Consider the following 10,582-nt stretch of genomic DNA (forward strand, 5'->3'; position numbering starts at 1 on the left):
ATCAACAATTAATTTAATCTGCATTTTGTTGCCCAATTACCCGGTGTCGTGAGACCCCTTTATAACTCTTCACAGATAGCTTTGGACTTGTCTATCTTGTGGAATTTTGTATCTGCAAACTTTGCCACCTCAGTGTTTACACCTTTCCATATTTATGATTACGGTGAACAGAACTGGTTCCAGTACAGATTTTGGGGGGGACATCGTTTACCTCTCTCCCCTATGAAAATTGACTATTTATTCTACCCTGTTTCTTATCTTTTAACCAGGTAGTGATCCCTGAGAGGACCTTCCCTCTTATCCCACGACTGCCTAGTTTGCTTAAGAGCCTTTGGTGAGGGGCCTTGTCAAGGGTTTCTGAAAGTCCAAATACACTATATCCACTGGATCACCCTTGTTCATAGGTTGGTTGACCCCCTCAAAGAATTCTGATAGATTAGTGAGGCATGATTTCCCTTTACAAAAGCTATATTGACTCTTCCCAATTGTATCGTGTTCCTCTGTCCGATCATTCTGCTCTTTGAGATTAGGTTTTCCGTCCTGTAATTGCCAGGATTGCCTCTGGAGGCTTTTTAAAGAATTGGCATTACTTTAGTTATTCTCCAGACATCTGGTACAGAAGCTGATTTAAGCGATAGGTTATATACCACAGTAGTTCTGCAATTTCGTATTTGGGTGATACCATCTGGTCCTGGTGACTTATTACTGTTCAGTGTGTTCCAAACTTCTGTTATTGACGCCTCAATCTGGGACAGTTCCTCAGATTTGTCACCTATAAAGAATGGCTACGGTGTGGGAATCTCCCTCACATCCTCTGCAGTGGAGACTGATGCAAAGAATTCATTTTGTTTCTCTGCAATGGCCTTGTCTTCCTTGGGTGCTCCTTTAGCACCTCAGTCATCTGGTGGCCCCAGCGACTGTTTGGCAAGCTTCCTGCTTCCCATATACTTAAAAAAATGTTGCTGGTTAGTTTTTGTGTCTTTTGCTAGTTGCTCTTCAAATTCTTTTTTGGCCTGCCTTATTATATTTTTATACTTGACTTGCCAGAAGTTATGCTCCTTTCTATTTTCTTCAGCAGGATTTGACTTCCAATGCTTAAAATGTCTTTTTGAACTCTGCCTGTTTTACGCTGTTTAGCCATGGTGACTTTTTTTTTTTGGTTGTTTTTGTTAATTTTGGGTATACATTTTGTTTGAGCCTCTATTATGGTGTTTTTAAAAATTCCATGCAATTTGCAGGCATTTCACTCTCATGACCATTCGTAACTAGCTGCCTTGTTTTTGTATAGTTCCTCTTTTTGAACTTAAATGGTACTGTGATGGGTTTCTTTGGTATTTTCCTTCCTACAAAGATGTTATATTTAATTATGTTATGGTTGCTGTTACCAAGTGGTTCAGCTACATTCACATCTTGGAGTAGATCCTTAGGACTAAATCAAGAATTACCTCTTCCCCTTGTGCGTTCCAGGACAAACTGCTCCAAGAAGCAGTCAATGGTGTCTAGAAATTTTTATTGTCTTTGCATCCCATCCTGAGGGGGACGGGTACCAATTCATATGGGGATAGTTGCAATCTCCCACTATTGTTGGGTTTTCTGTTTTTGTAGCCTCTCTAATCTCTCTGAGCATTTCACAACCCCCATCACCCTCTTGGTCAGGTGGTAATATATGCCTACTGCTATGCCTTTCTTTTTCAAGCACAACTTCCATTGGTAGAGATTTTACAGTACTATTTCATTAATTTAAGATTTTTACCATATTTGACTCTTCAGTGTTCCATTGATTATCATTCCACTAAGTTTCTATGGTGCCTATTATATCCATATCCTCATTTAATACTAGGCACTTGAGTTCATCCATCTTATTTTTAAGAAGCCTAAATACTAAGATATCTCCATTAATTTATTTATCTCCTAGAACTGGAAGGGACCTTGAAAGGTCAGTGAGTCCAGCCCCCTGCCTTCACTAGCAGGACCAAGTCCTGATTTTGCCTCAGATCCCTAAGTGGCCCCCTCAAGGATTGAACTCTCAACCCTGGGTTTAGCAGGCCACTGCTCAAACTACTGAGCTATCCCTCCTCCCCTTCTTGCATTTCTATACAAGCGCTTCTAAAACTTGTCACTATTTAGTTGTCTGCCTTCATGTGATGCAAGTGAAGGGGACTCTTTTGTTGGTTTCTCTTCAGTTCTCACCTGTACTTTATCAACTTCTCTCCTCTCCTTTTTACAGCTGAGCCCTAGCTGAACGGACCCCCGACCCCCACAGCTGTATCCAGGCCTCTCCTCGAGTCGGGCAGGGCTCTAGGCTAGGCACGGGCTCCTGGCCACAGGCGGGACGGGCCCAGCGCGGCTGAGTGAGGGTCTAGGGCCTGGCCGGGCTCCCGCCTCCAGCGCGGGACCACCCAGCGCCACAGTTCTGAGGGGAGAGGGGGCGCGCGCTGGGCTGAGGCGGGGGGGGGGCGGGGGCGCGCGCTGGGCTGAGGCGGGGGGGGCGGGCGTGGGGGGGGCGGGGGCGGGCGCTGGGCTCAGGGAGGATCTGGCGTGGGGGGGGGGGCGGGGGCGCGCGCTGGGCTGAGCGGGGGGCGGGGGCGCGCGCCGGCTGTCCCGTGTTGTTTGGAGGCCCGACCCGGTGAAGGGCCCCGCCCGCTCCATGGCCGGCGCTGAGCCCAAGCGCGTCACTGCGCAGGCGCCATTGGCGCATCGCTCCGCCCCCTGGGCTTTGCTGCTGGCGGGGCAAAGGCACGTGAGAGGCGGGGGCTCTGGCCTGTAACCCAAACTACTCTTTACCCGGAAATAGGCGCTCTGTCCCGGAAGTGAATATCATCCTTTCCCCCCCCGCGACTCTGTTGCCGGAAGCGGAAGTACAAGGTCTGTCTACGCTTGGCTCGGTACCCGGAAGCGGCCGGCATCCTGTGGCTGTCATGGCGGCTGGCGGGAGCCTGAGCCGGACGGAGCGGAAAGCGGCAGCACGAGCCGAGATTCTGCAGCAGGAGGAGCAGCGGGACCGGCGCAGACAGGTACCGCCCCCTCCCTTTTGCCCCGGGTCCCTCGTGGGACTCCGCCGCCGCAGTGCGGTCCCCCTCGGGCGGGCGCGGCGGGTGACCGTGTCTTTGCTCTCCGGCTGCCAGGTGTCCCGGATCCTGAAGAAGCCGGTGGGGGAGCGGAACCCTGAGGAGAGCCTGCTCCTGGGCGAGTGTGAGGATATCGTGCGGGAGCTGGAGCGGCGGCGCAAGAAGCGCGAAGGGCTGCGCAGGAGGCAGGAGGAGGTGGGTGCTCACCCGTGCTGGGACGTTGAATGCCCCTCGTGCGGACCCCGCTATAATCATTGTTATCCAATGAACCGCTAAGCCACGTGAGCACATCAGACCTCCGCCCTCCCTTGGATCCCTGTCCACTTGCCCTGCCACTTCAAAGGCATAGTCCTAATCTTCAGAGCTGCTAAGGATCAGGACCCTGCACGTCTCTGGGACCATGAGGATCACACGACCTAGAGCAAAGCATGTGAGAGCTGGAAAATTCTCAGTTGAGAGGAGTCAGGTATGGAATGAAATTCCAGACTAGACTAGTGAGTCTCAGGTCTAACCTTTGGTAAAGGTTTCCACCATAACTAGAATGACACTTGCAACAAATATTTTTTCCACTAAAAGAATAAAGTCAACTGCAAACAGAGCTTCCTCTAACTAGAAAAGGGAGAAGAGACAGACTCTGGTAAGGACTTCCATGTTGCTTACCTAACTCTTGTTGCATGAGCCCCAATAGCATAATGATGAGTGGCAGTAAAAAAAAATGGAGGATAGTTTCTGTAATCTACAGAATTAGCCTGACAGGGAAACTGTCAGAAAATGGATCAAATTCAGTGGAGAATTGTCCTTTTGGGAAAGGACATGTAAGGGTGTCACTGTCTAGGAGGTTTCAGAGTAGCAGCCGTGTTAGTCTGTATCTGCAAAAAGAACAGGAGTACTTGTGGCACCTTAGAGACTAACAAATTTATTAGAGCATAAGCTTTCGTGGACTACAGCCCACTTCTGAAGAAGTGGGCTGTAGCCCACGAAAGCTTATGGTCTAATAAATTTGTTAGTCTCTAAGGTGCTACAAGTACTCCTGTTCTTTTTACCGTCTAGGAGATTTCTAACCCACCATCAAGGTTTAATAGTCCATGTCATTTATTTTCTATTCAGAGAAGAAATTGTTCCTGACTGGCATTGTATGTCAGCTCTTTCTCCCCCCCCCCCCCCCCCCGCCCCGCCCCTCCCTAGGATGAGACACTGCAGCTTCCAGGGATGCAGAGTGAGAACCAGGGAGTCAAACTGGTATTTATTTTGCTTTGGTTCAGGTTTGGATTCAGTTGTATTCTATGTGTTTGGGTTCTTTTCTGGTTCAAGCCATCAAAAAATCCCAAGAAACTTTATTTACTGATTCAAACTAGGTCAAATCAAATTTCAATCTGATTTAAATTTAAAAAAAGACCTGAAACTGTTTAACTTTTACATGAATTTTCCTAGTGTTCTTGTGCTGTCAAACAGAATTTATTTTTTTTATGAACAACATGTTTGAACAAACTAAAATAACATCTTGTAAGATTTTCTGTGTTGTATTGGACCTGTGCGGTGAAAGGATACTTCTGAGGCCTGAGAATGTTCTTTCACCACTCACTTGTATTGCTGGAACTGTAAATTGATTCATCTTGGGCATGACATTTTTATGATGTTTCCAGTAGTTTAATATGATTTCTTTCTTAATGAGATGTGGCTCATTTGCAAATGAATCAAGAATTGTCCCAATCCTTTTTTGAGCTTTTCTTCATCCAGATATCTCTTTATTTTTGGAGATTTCATGAGCTTTAAGAAGAAGTTGCAGTTCATCATCCAGTCTTTCCATTTCAGATGTGTCTGACATTGATACTATTACATAATTATTTTCTACTTCTGACTGAAACATTTTCGTTTTCATCCACGTTTTGCTTAAATTAAATTTTACCTTGACTTTGTCGTCTTGTGTCAGTAGGAATTGATATCTAGGATCAAGGTATGCACATGAGAAAAAGAGATCCTTTTCAAACAATTTTTTTTCTAATTTTTTAATTGAAGCCATTAAGGATTCAGTAAAAAGAGAAGAGACTAGAAGGGAGTTAACCAGCAATTTGTGTAGAGTGACACACTGCATCTAAGAGAGATTGCTCTAACTTCCTTGTCTTCTCTTTAGGTTTGTGATGAACCAGAGGAATTAAAGAGAAAGGTCATTGAACTGGCTGCAGCTGTCCGAAGTGCGAAACACCTGGTCATCTATACAGGAGCTGGGATCAGCACGGTAGGGTTGAATGGGATGAGTGTTTAAGGCTGCTAGAGCTCCTTCAGCAGTGTTTCTATGCCATAAATTCTACAGAGATCTTTCTTGGCTAGCGAGTGAATTGCATGAGGACAGGAAGGTGTGTAAGCAAAGTATTAGGAGTCCTAGGATCCTGGATTCAGACTGAGATTGGCCCATGGTTAGGGACTGGACGATGGGCAGGACACCTTCATGTTTTGTGTCTCAGGAAGACACTTGTTAGTCAGAGAGGCTGAGGCTCTGACTGCGTACAAAGATATTTGTCAGAGCCAAGATCACTGTACAAAGAATGTCCTTTTTGATCTGATCAGTAAGGCCACTCCTTCAGATTTCTCTTAAAGACTCACTTCTGTCCTATAGCCAATACGAAATTGGCCAATTAATGATGGCTAGGTTGAAGGGCAGATAGGTCTAGCAGGCACTTCATAATTTTTAAGTTATAAAGATCTATAAAAATGGTCTGCCTTTGTGGTCCCTTCTGGGAGAAGGGGGTGTTGAAGTCAGGCACATCACTCCCATGTATGTCACTTATCACTTTTGATTGTGAATTTTTTGAAGCAGGAACCATATTTTCTTTTTTTCTACAGCCCCTATGGGGGCATGATTCTGACTGAGTTGTCTGGGTGCTACTGTGCTATAGACATTTGTGCTGGAGAATGGCCAGCATAGGCCAACAAAGATGCCACCATATCTGGAGGAACTATGGAAAGATTCAGGAATTGAGTTCTTTGTGGGGAAATAGGAAATACTGAGTGGGAAAAAGTGGCAGAAATTATATCAATTATGTGAGGGAGGAGAATACTAGGGATCTAATATAAAAATGCAGAAACTGAACGAATGGGGCAGATGGACAGAATGTTGCCCTGTGAAGGATGATGATTCTGGATGAATTGTCGGAGTGAGTTAAGCATGGAGTTCAAACAAGTGAGACAGACCTGTATGTGCTTCTGTATGAGAGATGGATGATGAATTCGTGGGGAATGTAGAAAGTGAGAGTCAGATAAACTAACAAGGCTGGACTGGTGGTGTGGGGAGCATTCTCAGCAGGTCTAATTTTCCTTTTGTTTCTCCTGTAATGCAGGCAGCTTCAATCCCTGACTACAGGGGTCCTAATGGAGTTTGGACGTTACTGCAGAAAGGGAGGAGTATCAGGTAAGCAGATGACATTCCTAAGTTTTTTCCTTCTGCTCTAATGGGGTGACAGTCTTTGCAAATCTCACAAGAGTATCTTTCTGGGCTGCACAGCAGAAGGCGAAGACTGAATGTGGGATTAACAGCTCCTCTTCTGTTCCTTTTCCTTTCCATTTGCCAGGGCTACAGATCTGAGTGAAGCGGAGCCCACACTCACCCATATGAGCATTGCCTGCTTACACAAGCACAACCTGGTAAGGTCCTAAGCTCACTAGTGCTCTGGTGCCTGGATCTGAAGGGAGAGACTGGAAAATCAACAGAGACCAGTTGCTGGGAGTGTTCCTTGGGTTACTGAACATAGTTACTGTTACTTACGGAAGGTGGCCAGATGTCCACATGAAAACAGCAGGGTTTGTGCTCCTGTAAAAACCTAGTGTCTTATTAGTGTAACCAGGGTGAAAGTAATATAAAATTCTTACTGGTACGAGGGTCCGGCGTGGGACCCCAGAAGGGGTGGGGCCTCGGGTGGAAGGTGCGGGGCTGGAGAGGGTCAGCCTCCCCCAGCCAGCCCATTAGCACTGCATGGCCCACGCTGCCTGGGGCTCTGGTGGTGATTTAAAAGGGCCCAGGACTTCGGCCGCTGCCCTGGTAGCGGCAGTGGCCTGGAGCCCCGACAATGGTGGCGGCCTGGAGCCCTGGGCTTTTTAAATTGCTGGCCCTGGGGCAGTTGGCCCTTTTGCCCCCCACTCCGTCGGCCCGGGGTGGGACAATTATGCGCTTTAATGTCATTGCCCCTCTCTCCCCCCATCTCCCTCCACATCACCGCTGCTGACTGGGGGGCGGCCAGCAACATTAAAGTGCTGACGTGGTAAAGGACCCTCCGGCAGTGCTTTAGTGTCACTGCATACGGACTGGTACCAGCTTCTTACTGGTACACTGAACCAGCCCACTTTCACCCCTGAATGTAATTCCCACCCTTTGCAGCAGCACCTTTTTCATAGTGCACGCGCGCACGCTCTCTCTCTCACACACCCACCTACCTCTGTTACTGAGGATGGGTGAGGGTCCCTGTTATAAAACTCCTAGCAGAGCGATAGTGATAACTTCTAGCAGAGCTTTATTTAGCAGTGGGAGCCCTTTAACTTCTGTCATAAGTGTGTGCTGGTTTCTGTGTCTTCTCAGTCATTTCTTTCCCACCCTGCTTGGACTCTGCCAACTGTGCTCAGATTCTGGGGTTGTACTGAGATCAGTCTGTTTGCCTCATTGGTGAGCGCTTTCAGAGTTCCCTGCCATGTCAGCTCTGCTTCCTTCCTTCCAAGGTACAGCATGTGGTATCTCAGAACTGTGATGGGCTCCACCTACGGAGTGGGTTACCCCAAGCAGCAATATCTGAGCTTCATGGAAACATGTACATAGAGGTGAGTAGCCAGGGCACAGGCTTGCTATTCTGTGGGCTCAGGTGGGTTGTAGGTTGTAGGCTGCTGGCCTGTCTCCCCAGTCCATGAAGGATTAAACTCTACACCTGGAGTCTGTTCAGGCCCTTTCTTCAGGGCACAATGTATTGGTTGCACTGACAGTCTTTAGAAAAACCCCAAATGAAACAGTTTAGCATAAATCCAGCAGCTCTTCCTGAGTCCTCCTATAGACAGTATGCCTAGGCATACCCCTGCCACAGGAACTACCCTACTTCCTGTAGCTCCCGCCTAGAAAGCGAGCTCTTTCAGCCTTGTAGGAATCAAGTGCTCATCAGGCAGTCACCTGACACACACCCCCCCTTACCAGCTGGGTCTGAATTCCCTACCAGGGCGAAACACCTATTGTTAAAGGGGCACTGCCTCAAACCAAGGCTAACTGATGCAAGGCCCCTGGCAAACCTCCCTGTTACATAACTGCATTTCCTTGCTTCCTTCCTGCACAAGGTCTGTACTTCCTGCACACCCAATAGAGAATATGTGCGAGTGTTTGATGTGACGGAGCGCACAGCCCTGCACAGACATCATACAGGCAGGATGTGCCATAAGTGTGGGACACAGCTGAGAGACACAATCGTCCATTTTGGGGAGAAAGGGACCTTGAGGGAACCACTGAACTGGGAAGCAGCAACAGAGGCTGCGAGCAAAGCAGATGTGATTCTGTGTCTGGGTTCCAGCTTAAAGGTAACTAGACGCTCAGTGAAGATTGTTAGCAGCATTCTCCTTTGGTGATGCACCCTGGCGCGGAGCAGTCTCCTCCCAAAGACCCTGGTGTCAGGCCTCGCCCACCACATGTGATAAATCCAGGTGCCGGGTAGTCTCTCTTCTGACTCCTCCCTCATCCCCTTCCTGGTAATAAATTCCACCTGCTCTCACAGATATATTCTAGCATTCACATCTGCCTTTGGCTATACTGACAGTATCTATTTTATGCCAGGTTTTGAAAAAGTATCCACATCTTTGGTGCATGAGCAAACCCCCCAGTCGCCGTCCAAAACTCTACATTGTGAACCTGCAGGTGAGATGTTAAAAAATGGGAAAAGCCTCATATGAAATGATTCTGCGCCTACATCCTGCTGTACAGGGGAAGCTGAAATTCATACCCACAAAGAGTCTGGGAGCTAGACAGTGAATTTGAGCAGGGGACAGACTGGGACATGGGTCCCCTGCCACAATACCAGGCTGTTAGGTCTGGATAGGGTGCTGTGCAGGGATCATATAAAGGTTGCTCATTCAACCTGTCTGGATTTTTATCTTCACTTCCTTGGCCCCCCACAGTGGACTCCAAAGGATGATCTTGCTGCCTTGAAACTACATGGGAAATGTGATGATGTTATGAGATTACTGATGGAAGAACTTGGTCTGGAGATCCCATGCTATGACAGGTATAGATCATCAGGCCTGGTGGCTGCCTCATGTTTACTGACAATAATATTCATCTATTTTATAGAGAACTCACCCCCCCCCCCTTCACTTCCCTCCTACAAAGCAAGTCACTTCTGCCATCCTCGTTTTATAAATGGGGAAACTAAGGCACAGGGAAGGGAAGTGATTTGCTGTCACGGGAATTATAATACGGAAGTTCCAAATTCCCAGGTCTTTGCTGAGACTGCACCCTCCTGTGCCTGTTTACTACAGAACATTCCTCTGCCTGTTCGGCAATATATTTTAATATTTGTAGTTTAATAGTGATTTTCATCTGGGTAGATATGGACCCAGAAGGCACTGTCAACAACTCCTGGCAGAAGTGGGGCAGTGAGATGTTTGCAATGGCAGAGCAGTCCAAAAGCGTGCCTTCCAGGGGAGAGCACATGAGGTGATTTTAGTCACATAGCCGCTTCTCTGGACTGAGTGAATAGTAGCTGCTCACTGGCTACATCCAGGATGGAGGAGTGTAATTTTCAGCAGTGGGTTCAGTTCCTCTCTGTGGTAGTGCTGAATTCCCCAGCAGCAGGCCGAGGAGTCTTTCTTACACATCTGTCTTGTTTTGGTAGAACAAAGGATCCTATCTTCTCTCTGGCTATTCCCCTTAGCCCCGATGAAGAAGGCAGTCACAGTCGGAGACCCGTGGCACCACCATGGAGCCTGGAGGAGGCGCAGATGCAAGAGCAGCAGCAACAGCCAGCTTCTCCGCTCAGCCTCTCTCTCTCGGGTGGCTGGTTTGGCAGGGGTTGTGCAAAAGGCTCCAAGAGGAAAAAAGTAAATTGACTTTGTAAATTGCCATTTGAACACTCTTTTTATGGAAATACATCAGCTGGTGCCCTTCAGGATGGCTTTTCCCTACTGCCCTGGACTCCGCTGGGTTTGCCATGGACTCCACACAGACTCTGCTGGTCTGAGGTGGGGGCAACTGGAAAAAACTGCAGGAGTCGTACCGTATTTTCATGCAACTATTTACGATGCGAAGACAAAGCTGAGAGGACAGCTGGGTATTGGGCAATGGGGCTTGCGGTCTGAACCCTTCCCCTTAACCTCAGCACTTGCACTCTGCTCTCTAGCAGCACTGGCAGGCTGGTGCACCTGCCGGGTCCCCGCCTGGCGGGGTTCTTTTCGCTAAGTAAAGAAAGCCTGGACTCTCCTGCGGGTCTGTGATTGGCTGGTGGGGTGACCCTGGGCTGGGTGCAGGAGCCCGATTGTGCCCTGCCGGGGGGAGGGAT

At 48.0% G+C, this 10,582-nt stretch overlaps 1 protein-coding gene across 2 annotated transcripts; it reads left to right on the forward strand.

Moving 5' to 3' along the window:
- Window positions 1-2,738: 2,738 nt before the first annotated feature.
- On the forward strand, window positions 2,739-10,503 carry SIRT7 (sirtuin 7). 2 transcript variants are annotated; one of them, XM_054047128.1, is made up of 10 exons: window positions 2,739-3,014; window positions 3,126-3,263; window positions 5,200-5,304; window positions 6,404-6,474; window positions 6,635-6,707; window positions 7,773-7,871; window positions 8,373-8,609; window positions 8,863-8,943; window positions 9,204-9,310; window positions 9,920-10,503. In XM_054047128.1, the coding sequence occupies exons 1-10, from the start codon at window positions 2,919-2,921 to the stop codon at window positions 10,131-10,133; spliced, it is 1,221 nt and encodes a 406-aa protein (XP_053903103.1). In that variant the 5' UTR covers window positions 2,739-2,918; the 3' UTR covers window positions 10,134-10,503. The 2 variants fall into 2 exon arrangements, with proteins under 2 accessions (XP_053903103.1, XP_053903104.1); XM_054047129.1 differs by lacking the exon at window positions 2,739-3,014 and having other exon boundaries at window positions 3,170-3,534.
- The last annotated feature ends 79 nt before the right edge of the window (window positions 10,504-10,582 follow it).

Source organism: Malaclemys terrapin, chromosome 13 (genome assembly GCF_027887155.1).
Source record: "Malaclemys terrapin pileata isolate rMalTer1 chromosome 13, rMalTer1.hap1, whole genome shotgun sequence".
NCBI lineage: Eukaryota > Metazoa > Chordata > Testudines > Emydidae > Malaclemys > Malaclemys terrapin.

Bases quoted from the DNA above. Each gene is read 5' to 3' on its own strand.
- SIRT7 (XM_054047128.1), top strand. From the start codon at position 2,919: ATGGCGGCTGGCGGGAGCCTGAGCCGGACGGAGCGGAAAGCGGCAGCA. The intron at 5,305-6,403 runs GTAGGGTTGAAT...CCTGTAATGCAG, and splicing joins CAGGAGCTGGGATCAGCACG to GCAGCTTCAATCCCTGACTA. The intron at 8,610-8,862 runs GTAACTAGACGC...ATTTTATGCCAG, and splicing joins GTCTGGGTTCCAGCTTAAAG to GTTTTGAAAAAGTATCCACA.